Here is a 21,554-nt window from a genome sequence, read left to right on the forward strand (position 1 = left end):
CACATCATCTTATACTCACTCTACTTTTCTACTTTCTCTTCCCCAGTGCCTGGAGGAAAACATCAGGTTCAACAAGCACACTTCTACTTTAGTCTTTTAGAGTACTTTCTTCATAAATTCATTTCAGCATTGTCCCAGGCTGGGTGAGAAAGAGTGCCTTTCAGGGTATAAGTGAGAGGGAAAAAAGAACTCAGAGAAAAAGAAAACAGCGAGAGGTATAGCCTTGTAACTCTGTCTGTATTTATATATTCACTCATATACATTAGTTCATTCATATATTCTTTCTTCATTCAGCAAATATGAGTCTTCAGTTAACACTGATCACTACTTTTTAAGAGATTAGTTCCCTACCCCGTATAATTTTCTAATTAAATTAAAATGGTATATAATTAAAAATATACTAAATGTGTATAAGCAAATTAAATGTACATTTAAACGTATAGTATTCTGATATATGACTATCAAGTGTTTAACATATATGTGTCATAGACTTTATTTTTAAGCTCTAATCAGAGATGATACAGAACTGATGGTCTAGGCATCCCTGGGTGGTGCAGAGGTTTAGCGCCTGCCTTTGGCCCAGGGCGCGATCCTGGAGACCCGGAATCGAATCCCACATCGGGCTCCCGGTGCATGGAGCCTGCTTCTCCCTCTGCCTATGTATCTGCCTCTCTCTCTCTCTCTCTCTCTCTGTGACTATCATAAATTAAAAAAAAAAAAAAAGGAAAAAAACAAACCACACACTCAGGGATTCCTGGCTGGCTCAGTCAGTGGGGCATGTGAGTTTTGATCTCAGGGTTGTGAATTCAAGCCCCATATGGGCATAGAGCTTATGTAAACAAAAAACAATAAAACACCACCAAAAAACCTATATCTTCTTGTTTATAAAATTCTTTTTTTTAATTTTTATTTATTTATGATAATCACAGAGAGAGAAAGAGAGAGAGGCAGAGACATAGGCAGAGGGAGAAGCAGGCTCCATGCACCGGAAGCCCGACGTGGGATTCGATCCCGGGTCTCCAGGATCGCGCCCTGGGCCAAAGGCAGGCGCCAAACCGCTGCGCCACCCAGGGATCCCTTGTTTATAAAATTCTTATTAAAATAACAATATGAGTGAATCACTCTTACCCATAAGAAAGAGATGAACTAAATAATAGCATATGGAATCAAATAAATCTAAAAAAATCCAGCTACAGCTTGATTAATTTAAACCTCGGTTGTATCAATCAGTTCCTAAATGAATTGAGTTTTCTTATCTCAGAAGTTAACTTTATTGGGGCATCTGGGTGGTTCAGTGGTTGAGCATCTGTCTTTGGCTCAGGTCGTGATCCCAGCATCCTGGGATGGAGTCCAGCATTGGGCTCCCCACAGAGAGCCTGATTCTCCCTCCGCCTTTGTCTCTTGCTCTCTCTGTGTGTCTCTCATGAATAAATAAATAAATAAATAAATAAATAAATAAATCTTTTAAAAAGGCAAAAACAAAAACCCAGATATCTCTGTAAATGAAACTTGTACCTGTTTACTTGGTATCATTTAAGAATTAAAAGAAAAGAGCTTCTTCTAAAATCATTTAGCAATTTTGCATCACTAATGTGGTCATTATTATCTTTCATGCTATCATTTTGCACAAGTCCACATAATTTCTGAATTGTTTCTTTTCTTAAAAAATTTTATTTATTTATTTGAGAGGGAGATCGTGAGAGTGAGAGAGTGCAAGAACTGGGAGGAGGGGTGAGGGAGAAGGAGAAGCATAGTCTCCTGCTGAGCAGGGAGCCCAATGTGGGACTCAATCCTAGGACCTTGTGATCATGACCTGAGCCGAAGGTAGACACTTAACTGACTAAGCCACCCATGTACTCAAGGTAGTTGTGTTTCATTAGCAAATCACTTAAAATTGTTAGTTGATGTCCAGGAAACTAGTTTATAAAATGAAGAAAATGATCTAACTAAATCTAGGTAACATGACGGGCAGTATGAGAGACATGGGCTAATTACCATGCTGTTTATTGATTGCCTGCAATATGCCAGGCATTATTCTAGCCATTGAAGTTACATTGATGAATAAAACATGCAACAGTATTCTCCTCTTATAGATAATACACTCTAATGCAGGCATGATAGTGCTGGTGGGGATGACTGAGGACAAACCAAATATGCCAAGTAAATTACGTGGCACATTAGAAGAAGATAAATACTATGGAATATCGGGGAGTTTCTTACGTTAGCTATATCATAGGGACTTTTGTATATGAAAGTAAGAGGAAGAGGTTTCACTCTTTTAAATGGAATGGTCAGAGACAGCACCCTTGAGAAATGATTTTTGCACAGTATCTTGAATGAGCAAGCCCTGTGGATTACCTGATGGGAGAGCATCCTAGCAGTAGACACAGCTGTTGCAGACTCTGAGGTAGGAGTGTATTTAGCATGCTTGAAGGAATAGCAAGAGGGCCTGTGATGCTGGAGCAAAGTGAATAAGGAAGAAGAGACGTAGGTCAGAGAGACAATGATGGTGAGAGCGTGTAGGACATGAGAAAAGTCTAAGAACTTGGGATTTTTTATGGGGGCGATGTGAAGCTATTAGAGGGTTTTGAGCAGAGGAGTGACAAAAGCGGGCTTCCTGGTTTAGAGACTCCCTCTGTACATTCTGTTGAGATTAGATGGTGTGTATTCTTTTGGGGAGGGTTCAGGGAGTATATGGGGATACAGGAGCCTACCTCAGAATGTGTTGGGGTCATCCAGGTGAGATGTGGTGACTTGATGAAGATTGCTAGGGTTGGTGCTAGTATAAAGTGGCCAGATTCCACACTTCTTTCAAAGATGTGTGAGAGAGACCAATCAGGGATGCCTCCAAAGTTTTTGGTCCAGAAATTGTAACAATGATGCTGATATACTTATTCATGAGACACACACACACACACACACACACACATACACACAGGTAGAAATACAGGCAGAGAAAGAAGCAGGCTCCATGCAGGGAGCCCGACCTGGGACTCGATCCCAGGTCTCCAGGATCATGCCCTAGGCTGAAGGCGGCGCTAAACCCCTGATCCAAGAGGGCTGCCCGAATGATGCTGATATTGATGTTAAGAGGGCACATGTGGCATTCAGTTTTAGATATAATTTTCAGAAATTGATTAAACATTAGCTATATATGGATGTGTCAGTCACAAGGGCATTGTGATACGTTATTATGATGTTCAAGTGAGAGGTCTGTGTTGGGAATGCAGATGTTGCACACAGCAGTGCATAGACAGTGTGAAAAGTAAGAGAGTGGAAGTGATTCTTAGGAAATGAAAGGCCTGAGCCTTGGACACCTAAATGTTTAGATAATGATAAGATAAGATGAGGATAACCAGAAATCATTATTGAGAAAACTGCTTCAAGATACAGAAGAAAAACCATGAAGGAGCAGGTAGGGTAATGGAATCCCTTAAAAGAAGTACTACTGAAATAATAGCAGACTTTATTATTGTTTTTGTTTTTAAAAGATTTTATTTATTTATTTGACAGAGAGAGAGAGAGAGAGCGCACAAGCTGGGAGGGTCTGAGGGAGACAGAGAAGCAGGCTCCTAGCTGAGCAGGGAGCCCGATGTGGGACTCTATCCCAGGACCCTGGGATGATGACCTGAGCCAAAGGCAGACACTTAATCAACTGAGCAGCCCAGGCACCCCAATAGCAGACTTTAAAAAGTTGGCAAATTCTCACTGACAATTTTACTACCTGAAATTGTTACTTCCTATCAGTTACAGTCATAAAGGAAAACTAAGTAATATTTTTTCCTGTATATTGTAACCTCACTCCCAAATTTAAAATCCATGTACCTTATTCCTTCTGATTGCCCAGTTTCATAAAATTTTAATGATTTTTTTTTTTGGTGTGGAAGACATTAGGCTGAGGGGGAAATATGCACTCTGTTTTAAATGCATATAAGCATCTTCTATGCTCAAAGTGAGGCTAGTGTTGGAGATGTGCACTCTGTGCACATTAATATGAATCATAGGAAATTGAAAAAACTCTATGTGCAGTTACAGTGTGTCACATAATGAATTTATTATATTTGGTTACTTCCTAGATGTTTCAGGAGTCTTAGAAGAAGACTTTTTCAGTTTTAGAAGAAGAATTTTTCACATTTTGCATGTCTCACTCATGTATACATCCCAGTTTGTACTACCCTTTCTACTTCTTCCCTTTCTTCAATTGTCCATTGGCAACATTTCCATTAGTTTAGTTACAATTACTCTTTAATCTTACAACTATATGCCTCTCACTCACTGTATGTCCATTGAAATAACTGTATATATATTTTATTTTTTTAAAAATTTATTTATTTATGATAGACATAGAGAGAGAGAGAGAGAGAGAGAGAGAGGCAGAGACATAGGCGGAGGGAGAAGCAGGCTCCACGCTGGGAGCCCGACGTGGGACTCGATCCCGGGACTCCAGGATCACGCCCTGGGCCAAAGGCAGGCGCCAAACCTCTGAGCCACCCAGGGATCCCCCTGTATATATGTTTTAAATTTGTGATAAATTTTGCCTGATAAATGGCTTTGTAAAATAAATATATTCTCTGATGCAGGGATTTCCAACAGAGTTTATTGGATGTAAAATGTGGACACCTCAAGTCATCAGCTATTTTTACTGTTGATTGTAGTAAACACTTTCATTACATTTGTGAAAAGTTCACTGGCTCTGATTATTAAAAGTATTACTGACATCAAAATTTTAATATTTTCACTCTTCAACAGTTATTAGGGGAAAAAACTTGGAGTATTTACTCAAATTAGTCCACCATGCATGGTTTATTAAGGGTTATGATCTTTCAAACATTTCTCAGCAAGGGTAAAACACTGAAGTTTATAAATAGTAAAATTATGCACCCCAAAATAAGCTTATTGTTTAGAAATTTCAAGAGTCAATGTATCAGAGAATGGGAAATAAAGTCAATTTGATTGAGTGTAAGATTTTACATTTAAAAAATAATGAAATGATCTTGATATAAATAAATAGGAATTAATACGTTTACATTGTTTGAAATGATGAACAAATCCTCTTATTAACCCATCTTGTTTGCTATTCACCTAGTTCCCTTCTCAGAGGGAAATATGTAACTAGTTTAGATTGTATTCCAGAGATATTCTAGGGAAGTACAAGCATATGCGTGCTGTCTGCTAAACAAAATGTCACATAACTACAAACAGTGGTGCTTCTTCTTTACATTTTTGTTTAGAAACATATCCTGCAGTTTGTTCCATATCAGTACATAGGACCTGTATCACTGTTTGTAAGCAGCTGCCAATGCTGCACTAAATAGGTGGACCAAAAATTTATCTACTAGTTTTATTTCCAATGGATATTTAGGTTTGTCCCAGAATTTTAAACTGTAGAAAGATGCCTGAATGAATAGCACTTAATACATTATCATTTACCATATAGCATATGTGTAGGGTTAATCTCTAGCGGTGAAATTTCTGTGTCAAAAACTGCTGTACATCAGGACACCTGGGTGGCTCAGTCAGTTAAGCATCTGCCTTTGGCTCAGGTCATGATCCCAAGGTCCTGGGATTGAGCCCCACATTGGGGTACCTGTTCAGTGGTGAGCCTGCATTTCCCTTTCCCTCTGCCACTCCCCCTGCTTGTGCGCGCTCTCTCTCTCTGTCTCTCTTTCTCTCTGTCAAACTAAATAAATGATAGGCATTTATAAATGATAGGCAAATTAATAAAATGATTAATAGGCATGCAATATTTCAGTAGAGGTTGTACACCTATTATCTCCAGACAGTAGCATTAAAAAATTAAAAAAATTCCTGCTTCCTCACTTCTTTACCAGTGCAGTGTGTTACTGATCTGTTTGATTTTGCCAATAATATCTTCACCAATAAAAGTGGTTTTGTTCTGTCATTTAAATGTACAAATTCCTATTATTTGTGAGTCTCAGCACGTCTTTCTGGTATTTCTGTTATTTAAACTATCTGTCCATGTTTTTGTGATTAATATCACAAACCTAATTTTGAGCAAAAGAAGCCTGACACAAAATAGCTCATTCTTTTATTATTGCATTTATTTATAAGGTTGAACATTAGGGATGTTTAATCACTGCTATTAAAAACTAGGAGAAAAACTCCTGCTGTGTGGATTTCTTCCTAAAAGTAATAATGGGGAATGAATAGTATTTACCATGGTGCAGAGTTATCCTTGAGAAAACAACATCCAAGGGGCATTCTCCTGTGCTGATATTGGTGGGTGTAATAATCTGGGTGCTGGTTACATGGTTGGTATATTTATTCCTTCTGCTGTCATGACAAGTGTCATAACCTGAATGTCTTTGAACAACATACATTCATTTTTCATAGTTGTGGAGGCTATAAGTTTAAAATCAAGATGACAGGACTATGTTCCATTTGAGACTCTTTATTTTACTTGTTTGAGTAAATCCTTCCTTTCCTCTTCCTAGCTTCTGATGGTTGTTGGCAGTCCTTGGCATTTCTTGGTTTGTCTCTGTATCACTCTCATCTTTGCTTCTGTCATCACATGGCATTCTTCCTGTATGTCATTGATCAAATATCCCTCTTGTCATCAGGAGATTCATCATATTTGATTAGGTCCCTCCCTAACGGCCTCATTTTAGCTTAATTATATCTGTGGTGATTCTATTTCCAAAAAAGGCCATTATTACAGGTAGTGGGAATTACAATATCAAGATTTTATTGTTTTTTTTAATATCAAGATTTTAATTTTTACTTTTGTTTCCTTTGCGTTTGGTGTCATTTCTGAAAAAAAAAAAATGTTGCCAAGACCAATGCCAGGAGTTTTTCCTCTATGTTTTTTTCATAGAATTTTATGATTTCAGGTTTTATGTTTGTCTTTAATTCATCTTAAATTAATTTTTGTGAGTAATTTAATATAGGGTTCAATTTTATTATTCTGCATGTGGTTATCCAGTTTTCCCAATACCATTTTGAAGAGACTATCCTTTTTACAGTGAATTTTCTTGGCTTACTTGTTAATATTAGTTGTCTACATATGCATGCGTTTATTTTGGGGCTCTTGACTCTGTTCCATTTCTCTATTATTACGCCAGTACTATACTGTTTTAATTACTATAGCTTTGTAGTATAGTTTAAAATAAGGAATTGGGATGCCTATAGTTTTGTTCTTCATTCTCAGGGTTGCTTTTTCAATTCAAAGTCTTTTGTGGTTTCATACAGATTTTGTGATTGCCTTCTCCATTTCTGTGAATATTGCTATTGGACTTTGACAGTGATTGCATTGAATTTGTACATGGCTTTTTGTTTTTGTTGTTGTATGTTCCCTTCGTAACATACACATAAACTCCTATTAGGCTTTTGGCAGGTTTTTCAGCAAAAACTTTACAGCCTAGAAAAATAAAAGGGAGGATATATTCAAATACCTGACAGAAAAAATGCCAAACAAGAATAATCTAATTCATTCATCCATTCATTCATTCATGAGAGACCACACACACACAGAGGCAGAGACACAGGCAGAGGGAGAAGCAGGCTCCATGCAGGGTCCTGATGTGGGACTCGATCTGGGGACTCCCGCTGAGTGACCCAGGCATCCCAAACAAGAATAATCTAACTGGCAAATATATATATATATAATTTATAAAATTATATAAATATAGTATATATTTACATATATAAATTATAAGCCTACAGTCAGGCAAAATCATATAACACAAAGCCTCCATTATATTAAAGTGTTGAATATCTCATGTAATTTGTTAAATACTGTACTGAAAGTGAAAAGTGAAAAACAGAATGGTTGTATGGGTGCTGAGTAGTTGTAAGTACATAAGTTGTTTTGGGATCACATGGCTTTCTGAGAGGTGTGGCTCACTGCCACTGTCCAGCATCATGAGAGTATGGTTTAGCCTGGAAAAAGATGAAAAATCCAAATCAAAATATAGTTTCTACTGAATGTGCATCACTTTTCCATCACCATAAAGTCATTATAAAATCATTGTCATAGAATCATAAGTTCTCCCATCATAGGTCAACTTGTAATTTTTGTTCAGTCTATAGGATGGTACTGGCATAAAGACAGAAATATAGGCTGATGTTATAGAATACAGACCCCGGAAACAAACCTTTGTATTTTTGGTCAAATGATTTTTAACAAGAGTGCCAGGACTATCTGATGGAAGAAATGACAGTCTCTTCAACAAGAGATACTGGAAAAATTGGCTATTTACATACAAAAATAAAATCTGACCCTTAACTTATATCACATACAAAAGTAATTCAAAATGGATCAGAGCCTTAAATGAAAGACATGTCATCATAAAAATCTTAGGAGAAAACCAACGAGAAAATTTTCATGACATTAGATTTGTCAATGATTTTTTATATGTGACACTGAAGCGTAGAGTTAAATTAATGGACTAATCAAAACGGAAAAATTCTCTTCATTAAAAGATACCATCAACAGAATGAAAAGACAACTTAGAGAACTGAGAGGGTGGCAGGTTTATATCTGATATATAACCAGAATATAACGAAGTATTCCTACAACTCAACAAAAACAATGGAAATAAATATCCTGATTAAAAAATGGGCACAGAACTTGAAAGACAATAGTGTAATTGCTGGATTGTAAGGTAGTTCTAATTTTAACTTTTTGAGAAACCTTCATACTGTTTTCCACAGTGGCTGCACCAGTTTGCATTCCCACCAACACTACAAGAGGGTTCCCCTTTCTCTGCATTCTCCCTGACACCTGCCATTTATTGTGTTGATGATTTTAGACATTTTGACTGTGTGAGGTGATATCTAACTGTAGTTTTGATTTGTATTTTCCTGATGATGAGTGATGTTGAGCATCTCTTCACGCATCTGTTGGCTATCTTTATGACTTCTGTGGGAAATGTCTCTTCATGTCTTCTGTTCATTTTTTAACCAGATTGTTTGCTTTTTGAGTGTTGAGATTGATATATTGTTTATATATTTTGGATACTAATCCTTTATCAGATACATCATTTGCAAGTATCTCCTCATGTTCCATAGGCTGCCTTTTAGTTTTATTGATTGTTTCCTTTTCCGTGCAGAAACTTTTTATTTTGATAATTCCCAAATGTTTATTTTTTATTTTATTTACATTGCCTGAGGAGACATATCTAGGAAAAAGTTGCTATGGCCAATGTCAAAGAGGTTACTGCCTGTGTTCTTCTCAAGGATTTTGATGGTTTCCTGTATCACAGTTAGGTCTTTTATCATTTTGGATATATTTTTGTGTATGGTGTAAGAAAGTGATCCAGTATCATTTTTTTGCATGTTGCTGTCCTGTTTTCCCAAAATCATTTGTTGAAGAGACTTTTTCCATATACTCTTTCCTGCTTTGTTGGAGATGAATTGACCATACAGTTGTGAGTTTATTTCTGGGTTTCTATTTTGTTCCATTAATTTGTATCTGTCTGTTTTTGTGCCAGTACTATACTGTCTTACTCACTACAATTTTGTAATATTATAGTTATAATGTTACAACCTAAAGTATAGAATTGTGATGCCTTCTGCTATTACTTTTTTTGACGGTTGCTTTGGCTATTTGGTTTTTCTCATTCCATACACATTTTAGGATTGTTTGTTCTGGCTCTGTGAAAAATATTGTTCACATTTTGTTGAGATTGCATTAAATCTGGGATTTAATTGCTTTGGGTAACATAGATTGCTTTGGGTAACATAGATGTTTTAACAATATTTTTCTTCCAATCTGTGGACGTGATGAAATGTTTATCCATTTTTTTGGATTGTCTTGAATTTATTTTTTTTTTAAGATTTTATTTATTTTTGAAAGAGAGAGAAAGAGAGAACGAGTGCTAGTGGGGGGAGAGATAAAGGGAAAGAGAGAGAAACTCAAGTAGACTGTGCTGAGTGTAGCATCTAACTCCTGACCGGATCTCAACCACACTAAGATCATGACCTAAGCTGAAACCAAGACTCAGATCCTGAACTTACTGAACCACCCAGGCACCCCCGTCTTGGGTTTCTTTAATCAGTGTTTTATACTTTCCAGAGCATAGATCTTCTACCTCTTTGGTTAAGTTTATTCCTAGATATGGTTTTGGATGCATCTGTAAATAGGATTGCTTTGATTGCTATTTCTGCCACTTCATTATTTGTGTATAGAAACACAACATATTTCTGTACAGTGAATTTCTATCCTGTGACTTTACTAAATTCTTGTATAAGTTCTAACAATTTTTTGGTGGAGTCTTTCAGGTTTTCTATATAGAGAGAATCATGTCATTTGCAAATAATTAAAGTTTGACTTCTTTCTTGCTGATTTAGAAGCCTTTTATTTCTTTTTGTTGTCTGATTGCTATGGCTAGGACTTCCAGTATTATGTTAAATAACAGTGGTGAGAGTGGACATTCCTGTCTTGTTCTTGACCACAGAAGAAAAACTCAAAGTTTATCCCCATTGAGGATAGTGTGAGCTGTGGATTTTCATATATGGTTTTTAGTATGCTGAGGTATATTCCCTCTCATCCTACTTTGTTGAGTTTTTATCATTAAAAGGTATTGTACTTTGTCAAATGCATTTTATACACACCATGAAAGGATCATAATGTTCTTATCCTTCCTTTGATTAATGTGGTATATCACACTGATATGTAAATATTGAACCCCTTTTGCAGCCCAGGATTAAGTCCCTCTTGACCTTGATGAATGATTCCTTTAATGTACTGTTGGATTTGATTTGCCCTATATTTTATTGGGAATTTTGTATCCATGTTCATCAATGATATGGACCTGGAGATATTTTCTTACTAGAGTCTTTTGTCTGGTTTTGGAATTAGGGTAATACTGGCCTTGTAGAATGAATTTGGATGTTTTTCTTTCACTTATATTTTTTAGAATAATTTGAGAAGGATTGGTATCAACTCTTATTTAATGTTTGATAGAATTTCAGTGTGAGGCCATTTGGCCCTAGACTTTTGTTTTTTGGGAGATTTTAGATTACTGATGCAATTTTCTTTCTGGTTATCTAAGTTTTCTATTTCTTCCTGTTTCAGTTTTGGTAGTTTATATGTTTCTAGCAATTTATTCCTTTTTTTCAGTTGTCCAATTTGTTGGTATATAGTTTTTCATAATATTCTCTTATAATTGTTTGCATTTCTGTGGTGTTGGTATTAATTCTCCTCACTCATTTGTTGCTTTTATTTATTTGGTTCCTTTCTCTTTTCATTTTGGTAGGTCTGGTTAGGCATTTATCAATTGTATTAATTTCTTCAAAGAAACAGTTCCTGGTTTCATTGATCTCTTCTACCTCCCCACCCCATGTCATTTATTTCTGCTCTGATCTTTATTGTTTCCTTCCTTTTGATTTGCTTTCAGTTTTGTTTGTTGTTCTTTTTCTAGCTTCTTTAGGTATAAGATTAGGTGGATTTTTGTTTTTGTTTTTTATTGGAGATTTTTCTTGCCTCTTGAGGTAGGCCTGTATTTACTATATACTTTCCTCTTAGGACTTCTTTTGCTGCATGCCAAAGGTTTTGGATAGTTGTATTTTCATTTTCTTCATTTCCATGTGCTTTTTAAGTTTCTCCTTTGATTTCTTGGCTGACTCATTATTCTTTAGTAACACGTTGTTTAACCTGCATGTATTTGTTACCTTTCCAAATTTTTCTTGTGGTTGACTTGAAGTTTCATAATATTGTGATTAGGAAGTATGCATGGTATTTTCTCAATCTTTTTGTACTTTTTTTAAAATAATAAATTTATTTTTTATTGGTGATCAATTTGCCAACATACAGAATAACACCCAGTGCTCATCCCGTCAAGTGCACCACTCAGTGCCTGCCACCCAGTCACCCCCACCCCCCGCCCTCCTCCCCTTCCACCACCCCTAGTTCATTTCCCAGAGTTAGGAGTCTCTCATGTTCTGTCTCCCTTTCTGATACTTCCTGCCCATTTCTTCTAATTCCCCTCTATTCCCTTTCACTATATTTATATTCCCCAAATGAATGAGAACATATAATGTTTGTCCTTCTCCGACTGACTTATTTCACTATTAATACCCTCCAGTTTCATCCACGTTGAAGCACATGGTAGGTATTTGTCGTTTCTAATGGCTGAGTAATATTCCATTGTATACGTAGACCACATCTTCTTTAACCACTCATCTTTCGATGGACACCAAGGCTCCTTCCACAGTTTGGCTATTGTGGACATTGCTGCTAGAAACATCAGGGTGCAGGTGTCCCGGCGTTTCATTGCATCTGTATCTTTGGGGTAAATCCCCAGCAGTGTAATTGCTGAGTCGTAGGGCAGATCTATTTTTAACTCTTTGAGGAACCTCCACACAGTTTTCCAGAGTGGCTGCACCAGTTCACATTCTCACCAACAGTGTAAGAGGGTTCCCCTTTCTCCACATCCTCTCCAACATTTGTGGTTTCCTACCTTGTTAATTTCCCCCATTCTCACTGGTGTGAGGTAGTTTCATCATGGTTTTGATTTGTATTTCCCTGATGGCAAGTGATGCAGAGCATTTTCTCATGTGCTTGTTGTCCGTGTCTATGTCTTCCTCTGTGAGATTTCTGTTCATGATTGGATTGTTTGTTTCTTTGGTGTTGAGTTTAATAAGTTCTTTATAGATCTTGGAAACTAGCCCATTATCTGATAGGTCATTTGCAAATATCTTCTCCCATTCTGTAGGTTGTCTTTTAGTTTTGTTGACTGTATCCTGTATACGAAGCTGCAAAAGCTTCGTATCTTGATGAAGTCCCAATAGTTCATTTTTGCTTTTGTTTCTCTTGCTTTCATGGATGTTTCTTGCAAGAAGTTACTATGGCCGAGTTCAAAAAGGGTGTTGCCTGTGTTCTCCTCTAGGATTTTGATGGAATCTTGTCTCACATTTAGATCTTTCATCCATTTTGAGTTTATCTTTGTGTATGGTGAAAGAGAGTGGTCTAGTTTCATTCTTCTGCATGTGGATGTCCAATTTTCCCAGCACCATTTATTGAAGAGACTGTCTTTCTTCCAGTGGATAGTCTTTCCTCCTTTATCAAATATTAGTTGACCATAAAGTCGAGGGGCCAGCCACTTCTGGTTCTCTATTCTGTTCCATTGATCTATGTGTCTGTTTTTGTGCCAGTACCACACTGTCTTGATGACCACAGCTTTGTAGTACAACCTGAAATCTGGCATTGTGATGCCCCCAGATATGGTTCTCTTTTTTAAAATTCTCCTGGCTATTTGGGGTCTTTTCTGATTCCACACAAATCTTAAAATAATTTGTTCTAACTCTCTGAAGAAAGTCCATGGTATTTTGATAGGGATTGCATTAAACGTGTAAATTGCCCTGGGTAACATTGACATTTTCACGATATTAATTGCCAATCCATGAGCATGGAATATTTTTCCATCTCTTTGTGTCTTCCTCAATTTCTTTCAGAAGTGTTCTCTAGTTTTTAGGGTATAGATCCTTTACCTCTTTGGTGAGGTTTATTCCTAGGTATCTTATGCTTTTGGGTGCAATTGTAAATGGGATTGACTCCTTAATTTCTCTTTCTTCAGTCTCATTATTAGTGTATAGAAATGCCACTGATTTCTGGGCATTGATTTTGTATTTTGCCATGCTACCAAATTGCTGTATGAGTTCTAGCAATCTTGGGATGGAGGCTTTTGGGTTTTCTAAGTAGAGTATCGTGTCATCGGTGAAGAGGGAGAGTTTGACTTCTTCTTTGCCAATTTGAATGCCTTTAATGTCTTTTTGTTGTCTGATTGCTGAGGCTAGGACTTCCAGTACTATGTTGAACAGCAGTGGTGAGAGTGGACATCCCTGTCTTGTTCCTGATCTTAGGGGAAAGGCTCCCAGTGCTTCCCCATTGAGAATGAAATTCGCTGTGGGCTTTTCATAGATGGCTTTTAAGATGTTGAGGAATGTTCCCTCTTCCCTACACTCTGAAGAGTTTTGATCAGAAATGGATGCTGTATTTTGTCAAATGCTTTCTCTGCATCTAATGAGAGGATCATATGGTTCTTGGTTTTTCTCTTGCTGATATGATGAATCACATTGATTGTTTTACGAGTGTTGAACCAGCCTTGTGTCCCGGGAATAAATCCTACTTGGTCATGGTGAATAATTTTCTTAATGTACTGTTGGATCCTATTGGCCAGTATCTTGTTGAGAATTTTTGCATCCATGTTCATCAGGGATATTGGTCTATAATTCTCCTTTTTGGTGGGGTCTTTGTCTCATTTTGGAATTAAGGTGATGATGGCCTCATAGAACGAGTTTGGAAGTACTCCAACTCTTTCTATCTTTCCAAACAGTTTTAGTAGAATAGGTATGGTTTCTTCTTTAAACGTTTGATAGAATTCCCCTGGGAAGTCATCTGGCCCTGGACTTTTGTGTCTTGGGAGGTTTTTGATGACTGCTTCAATTTCCTTCCTGGTTATTGGCCTGTTCAGGTTTTCTATTTCTTCTTGTTCCAGTTTTGGTAGTTTGTGGCTTTCCAGGAATGCGTCCATTTCTTCTAGATTGCCTAATTTATTGGCGTATAGCTGTTCATAATATGTTTTTAAAATCATTTGTATTTCCTTGGTGTTGGTAGTGATCTCTCCTTTCTCATTCATGATTTTATTAATTTGAGTCTTCTCTCTCTTCTTTTTAATAAGGCTGGCTAATGGTTTATCTATCTTATTAATTCTGTCAAAGAACCAACTCCTGGTTCTGTTGATCTGTTCCACAGTTCCTCTGGTCTCGATTTCGTTGAGTTCTGTTCGAATCTTTATTAACTCTCTTCTTCTCCTGGGTGTAGTATCTATTTGCTGTTTTTTTCTCTAGTTCCTTTATGTGTAAGGTTAGCTTTTGTATTTGAGTTCTTTCCAGTTTTTGAATGGATGCTTGTATTGCGATGTATTTCCCCCTTAGGACTGCTTTTGCTGCATCCCAAAGATTTTGAATGGTTGTATCTTCATTCTCATTAATGAATGAGAATTCCATGAATCTTTTTAATTCTTCCTTAATTTCCTGGTTGACCCTTTCATCTTTTAGCAGGATGGTCCTTAACTTCCACGTGTTTGAGGTCCTTCCAAACTTCTTGATGTGATTTAGTTCTAATTTCAAGGCATTATGGTCTGAGAATATGCAGGGGACGATCCCAATCTTTGGGTATCGGTTCAGACCCGATTTGTGACCCAGTATGTGGTCTATCTGGAGAAAGTTCCATGTGCACTTGAGAAGAATGTGTATTCAGTTGAGTTTGGATGTAAAGTTCTGTAGATATCTGTGAAATCCATCTGGTCCAGTGTATCATTTAAAGCCCTCGTTTCTTTGGAGATGTTGTGCTTAGAAGACCTATCGAGTATAGAAAGAGCTAGATTGAAGTCACCAAGTATAAGTGTATTGTTATCTAAGTATTTCTTCACTTTGGTTAATAATTGAATTATATATTTGGCAGCTCCCACATTCGGGGCATATATATTGAGGATTGTTAAGTCCTCTTATTGGATAGATCCTTTAATTATGATATAGTGTCCCTCTTCATCTCTCACTACAGTCTTTGGGATAAATTTTAGTTTATCTGATATAAGGATGGCTACCCCTGCTTTCTTTTGAGGACCATTTGAATGGTAAATGGTTCTCCAACCTTTTATTTTCAGGCTGTAGGTGTCCTTCTATCTAAAATGAGTCTCTTGTAGACAGCAAATAGATGGGTCCTGCTTTTTTTATCCAGTCTGACACCCTGCGCCTTTTGATGGGGTCATTAAGTCCGTTCACGTCCAGAGTTACTATTGAGAGATATGAGTTTAGTGTCATCATGATATCTATTCAGTCCTTGTTTTTGTGGATTGTTTCTCTGAACTTCTTCTTAAATGGGAATTTTAAGAGTCCCCCTTAAAATTTCTTGCAGAGCTGTTTTGGAGGTCACATATTCTTTCAGTTGCTGCCTGTCTTGGAAGCTCTTTATCTCTTCTTCCATTTTGAATGAGAGCCTTGCTGGATATAGTATTCTTGGTTGCATGTTCTTCTCATTTAGGACCCTGAATATATCCTGCCAGCCCTTTCTGCCCTGCCAGGTCTCTGTGGAGAGGTCTGCTGTTACCCTAATACTCCTCCCCATAAAAGTCAGGGATTTCTTGTCTCCTGCTGCTTTAAGGATCTTCTCTTTATCTTTGGAATTTGGAAGCTTCACTATTAGATGTCGAGATGTTGAACGGTTTTTATTGATTTTAGGGAGGGGAATCTCTCTATTTCCTAGATCTGAATGTCTGTTTCCCTTCCCAGATTAGGAAAGTTTTCAGCTAGAATTTGTTCAAATACATATTCTGGCCCTCTGTCCCTTTCGGTGCCTCGGGAACACCAATTAAACGTAGGTTTTTCTTCCTCCGGCTGTCGTTTATTTCCCTTAATCTATCTTCATGGTCTTTTAATTGTTTGTCTCTTTTTTCATCAGTTTCCCTCTTTGCTATCAACTTGTCTTCTATGTCACTCACTCGTTCTTCCACCTCGTTAACCCTCATCGTTAGGACTTCTAGTTTGGCTTGCATCTCATTCAATTGATTTTTAATTTCTGCATGATTAGCTCTAAATTCTGCAGTCATGAAGTCTCTTGAGTCCTTTATGCTTTTTTCTAGAGCCACCAGTAGCTGTATAATAGTGCTTCAGAATTGGCTTTCTGACATTGAATTGTAATCCAGATTTTGTAACTCTGTGGGAGAGAGGACTGTTCCTGATTCTTTCTTTTGAGGTGAGGTTTTCCTTCTAGTCATTTTGCTCAGTGCAGAGTGGCCAAAAGCAAGTTGTATTGGGAAAAGGGGAAAAAGAGAGGAGATAAAGAAGGAAAGAAAAGAGAAAGAGGAAAGAAAAGGAAGAAAAAAAATAAAAAAAAGAAGAAAAAGAAAGAAAGGACAAAAAGGGGTGGGGGAAGGAAACAAAAAAGCAAAACAAAACAAAACAAAACAACAACAACAAAAAAAAAAAAGAAAAAAGAACCACGGGGGAGTATCTTCTGATTCTGTGTACTTTAAGTCCCTTGACTTCCCCTGGAACTTGTCCGTCTAGCTGGTGTTCTGGGGGAGGGGCCTGTTGTGCTGATTCTCAGTTGTGAGCACTTGGGGGAGCTGCTGTGCCCCTGCCTGGTGCAAGGCTCAGTGGGGGTTGTTTACCCGGTGGCCCCAGGAGCAACAGCCCCAGTGGCGGGGCCAGCTCTGGAACCATGGAGTCAGCTCCTGCAGTAGCTCCGGAGCTCTCCGTCTGCAGGGCCTGGAGGCTCCGGGCGGGGCCGCTGATCTGCTCAGCTCGGGGCAGGAGCGTCCTTGCTGTCCTGGGCCCTCCCGGCCTCTGCTTGTCCCGGGGGGAGGCCGGATCCTGTGTTGTGTCCCGGCGCCCTGTGCTCCGGGGCCTGCGCTGTTGGATTCGCGCTCCCGGCCGCAGCCCCCTCTGCGGATCCGCCGCCCGAGTCCCCGAGCTGCTCCCGCCCCGCAGCCCCCTCCGCGGAGCCGCCCCCGAGCCCCCCGAGCTGCTCCCGCCCCCGAGCCCCCCCGAGCTGCTCCCGCCCCGCAGCCCCCTCCGCGGAGCCGCCCCCGAGCCCCCCGAGCTGCTCCGGGTCCCGCCGTGCGCGCTGTAGCCCTTAGGGAGCTCGGCGCACTCTCCCGGGGCGCAGGTGTCTGTTAGTGTCCCCGGGAGCCCGAGGGCATCCCCGCCCTCCTGGGTCCTGCTCCACCTCCCTGCGAGCCCCTTTCCCCCGGGAAGGTCGGTGCAGCTCCTGCGTCTCCAGGACGGGGCTCTCCTGTCCTGGGGACACTCGCCCTGGCCTCAGCCCGGCTCCTCGCGGGGCCCCTCCCCCTTGGAGGCCTTTTGTTTCTTTATTTCTTTTTTCCCATCTTCCTACCTTGATAGAAGCGTGAACTCTTCTCACTGTAGCATTCCAGGTGTTCTCTCTTTAATTCTCAGGCCGAATTAATAGATTTTCAGGATAATTTGAAGGTTTTCTAGGTAATTTGGTGGAGACAGGTGATTTGGAGACCCTACTCTTCTGCCATCCTGCCCCTCCTCCTCTATTATTGAATTTTTATTAGTGAGTTCCTTTATGTTTGTTATTAATTGTTTTATATATTTGGGTGCTCCCTTTGGGAGCATAGATATTTACAATTGATAAGCCTTTTTTAAAATATTTTACTTGAGAGAGAGAGAGAGCAAGAATGAGTGGAAGGGGGGCAGAGGGCGAAGGACAAACTCCCTACTTAATGGGAAGCCCTCACGGAGCTCAATCTCAGGACCCTAAAATCACCAACTGAGCTGAAGTCAGATGCTTAACTGACTGAGCTACCCAGGTGCCCCAAGATCTTCTTGATTAATAGTCCCTTTTAGTATGATATTATGCCCTTCCCCATCTCTTGTTACAATCTTTGGGTTAAATCTAGATTGTCTTATATAAGTATTGCTACTCTGGCTTTATTTGAACATCTCTTTGCATGATAGATATTTCTCTGTGGCCTCACTTTCAATCAGCAGGTGTCCTTAGGTCTAAAATGAGTCTCTTGTAGACAGCACATAGATGGATTTTGGTTTTTTTTTAGCCATTCTAATGCCCTATGGCTTCTGATTGGAGCACTTATTCCATTTACACTTAGAGAATTATTGATAGATATGTATTTAGTGGCATTTTATTACTTGTTTTGTCATTGTTTCTTGAGTTTTTCTCTGTCGCTTTCTTGCCTTTGTTGCTTTTGGTCTTTCCTTTCCACTCAAACAGTCTCCTTTAATATTTCTTGCAGGGCTGGTTTAGTGGTCACAAGCTTCTTTAGCTTTTGCTTATCTAAGAAACTCTACCTCTCCTTCTATTCTGAATGACAGCCCTGCTGATAGAGTATTCTTGGATGCAGATTGTTCCCATTAAGCCCCTTGAATATATCATGCCACTCCCTCTGGCTTGCCAAATTTCTATTGAGACATCATCTGCAGCTAGTGTTATGGTTCTTCCCTTGTAAGTAAGGGACTTCTTTTGTCTTGCTGTTTTCAGGATTTTTTTTATTGCTATATTTTGCATATTTAATTATAATATGTCTTGGTATTAGCGTGCTTTTGTTGATTTTGATGGAAGTTCTCTGTACCTCCTGGATCTAGATGTCTGTTTCCTCTCCAGATTAGGGAACTTTTCAGCTATTATTTCCTCAAATAAAATTTCTGCCCCTTTTCTCTCTCTTCTTCTACTGAGAATCCCATATTAGTTATTATGTTTGATGGAGTCATAGAGTTTACTACATCCATTCTCATGTTCCATAATTATTCTTTTTTTCAGTTTCATTAATTTCCATTATTTTATTTTTTATACCCCTTATCCATTCCTTCGGTTCTCCTACCCTTGTGTTCATTGCATCTTGTATGTTTCAAATCTCAATTATTGCATTTTTCATTTCTGAAGGATCATTTTTTAACCTTTTATCTCTTCAATAAGGGACTCCTTGAGGTCTTCCATTTTTTCCTCAAGTCCAGTGAGTATCTTTATGATTGTGGCTTTAAATTCTCCATCAGGCATATTACTATGTGTGTTTTTTATTTTTAATAAAAATTTTTTTTATTAATCAGGCATATTTTTAATCAGGCATATTACTATGTGTGTTTTTTTATTACATCTCTGGCCACGACCTTTCCTTGTTGTTTCCCTTGGGACAAATTCTACCATGTTGGGATTTTCTCTAAGTCTCTGTCTTCTTCTCTGTGTTAGAAAAGCCTGTTATGATTTCTGCCCCTGAGAGTACCAGCTTTATAAAGAGGAGGTCATATAATGTCTAGGGCCTGGCACTGCGGGAATTGTCTTTGGTGTGTGCTATGTGCACTCTACTGGTCTGTTCTGGCTCTTCTATCCTTCGGGCCAGGCATCTCTAAAGGCTCATCTTGCTGGCTCTGGGCAGTGTTTGGTTCTTGGCCACACCAAGTATGCTCTGGTCTGCTTGTTAAATGAGACCTGATGCTATTTTCACTAGAACTGAAGCTGTGTAGAATTCTTTGGTTGGGAGACATGATGTGGGCAGGTGTCTCTACTGGTCTTCTGGGGAAGAGGCCCACTGCACTGGGACTGAAACAAACACAGCTGAGAAGGGCCATACTGCCAGAGCACAAGGGTGTGTGAATTGGTGTAGGGAGGTTAGGTGGCCTGTGCCAGTGCTCTGTTATTTATTGCAGGTGGTTCTGTGCTTATGCTGAGGGGAGGGGTAGGAAATGGCCACCAACTCCTTTGTCCCCAAAGAGGGGTTTCCATGCTTGCTGGTGTCAGGGAAGTACTCCAAGCAAAATGAATAATCTCTCCCTGTGCATCCCAGGCATTTTTCAGATTGCAGTATTCATACTGTCTACCCCAGATTGTTTGTCTGCCTTCTCTCCAAGAGCAGTGAGCCCTCTCGGCTTTATACTAGCTGAGACTGCTGACTTTTAAAATTCTTGGCTTTAGGGACCTGGGCAGGAGCATGCTGGTCTTCTTGGGGAGAGTCTCAGAGTGCTGGGATTGAGGGAGGTTTGACTGAGAAGGCCAGTTGTGCCAGAGTGCACTGGCTAGGCAGGTAGTGTCTGGGTTTGCCATCCTCCATGGGTGACTTTGTGCCTATGGTGAGGGGCAGAGTGGCAAAATGATGCCCATCACCTCTTTTGTCCCAGTAAGGGTAACTCTGCAAATGTCACCTCTTTCAGATATGCTCCAAGAAGAGTGAATAGTCTCTCTCTGTGTGCCTTAGGAGATCCTCAGATCAAACCATCTGCCCAGGGGTTGCTTTCCTGCTTCCCCAGGAGCAGGGAGTGCCCTTGGTGCTCTATCCAAGGTGCTTTATCCAAGGTGCTCTAGCCAAGCCATTGTCTGCTAAAACTCTAGTCTTCAGGTCCTACTTTTTTGCAAAAACGCATGAAAATCAGCCCCTCACATTTTTCCTGTCAATGACATTGGGGAAATATACTCATGCTTTGGATAAGTGTTCTCCTTGTACTTTCCTCTCTGAGCATCTCCCTTTCACATTTCTCCATGACCAGGGCTCTCTCCCCTCTGCAGCTCCTATGATCCGTTTCTTCCTCAAACCATGTTTCTTCATTTCCTACCTACCTCAATGTGGATTCCTCTCTCTCTCTAGTTGTGGAGTTTGTTCTGTCAGTCAGATCAATTTCTTGGGTATTTAGAATGATTTGATAGTTATCTAGGTGTTTTTGACAGATGAAATGAACCTAGAGTCTTCCTATCATGCCACCATCTTAGCTCCCTCTGGCTATCTTCTGATTTAAATCTCAACTGATAATGAAGTCAGTACCTTTCATATTTTTAGGTAATTTGAAAATTTAGAAAGGTCTGTTTTACATTGCTTCCTCTTCCAAACTAACATTAAACATAGGTTACTAGAAAACAGGCAAGTCTACTTTGACATTTCCTGCAAAAACATAACTATTATTCATAATTTTTCAAGATAGGATATATGATGGGGAAATTGCAAAAATCAAAAGTATGAGAGGAAACAGCACTTTTTAAAATGATACTCTGTTTCTGCTGACAGCTTTACTGAAATAAAGATTATTCTTGAAACTAAGGTAAGAAAAATACCAATAGT

The 21,554-nt window shown here is 39.0% G+C and overlaps 1 protein-coding gene across 2 annotated transcripts in view; it reads left to right on the forward strand.

Moving 5' to 3' along the window:
- Nucleotides 1-3,255: 3,255 nt before the first annotated feature.
- The window catches only part of LOC112665641 (C-type lectin domain family 9 member A-like), a 42,740-nt gene continuing 24,441 nt past the window's right edge, over nucleotides 3,256-21,554 (forward strand). The window contains exons 1-2 of one of the 2 annotated variants that reach the window (XM_025455645.3): nucleotides 16,184-16,339; nucleotides 21,501-21,534. Coding sequence is in view for 1 of the 2 variants with exons in the window: in XM_049102703.1 (XP_048958660.1) it covers nucleotides 3,404-3,415 (12 nt within the window). In the remaining variant the exon portion in view is untranslated. Of the gene's footprint in view, nucleotides 3,416-16,183; nucleotides 16,340-21,500; nucleotides 21,535-21,554 lie in introns of those variants that run through there. The other variant, XM_049102703.1, reaches the window with a different exon arrangement.

Source organism: Canis lupus, chromosome 27 (assembly GCF_003254725.2).
Source record: "Canis lupus dingo isolate Sandy chromosome 27, ASM325472v2, whole genome shotgun sequence".
Lineage (NCBI taxonomy): Eukaryota > Metazoa > Chordata > Mammalia > Carnivora > Canidae > Canis > Canis lupus.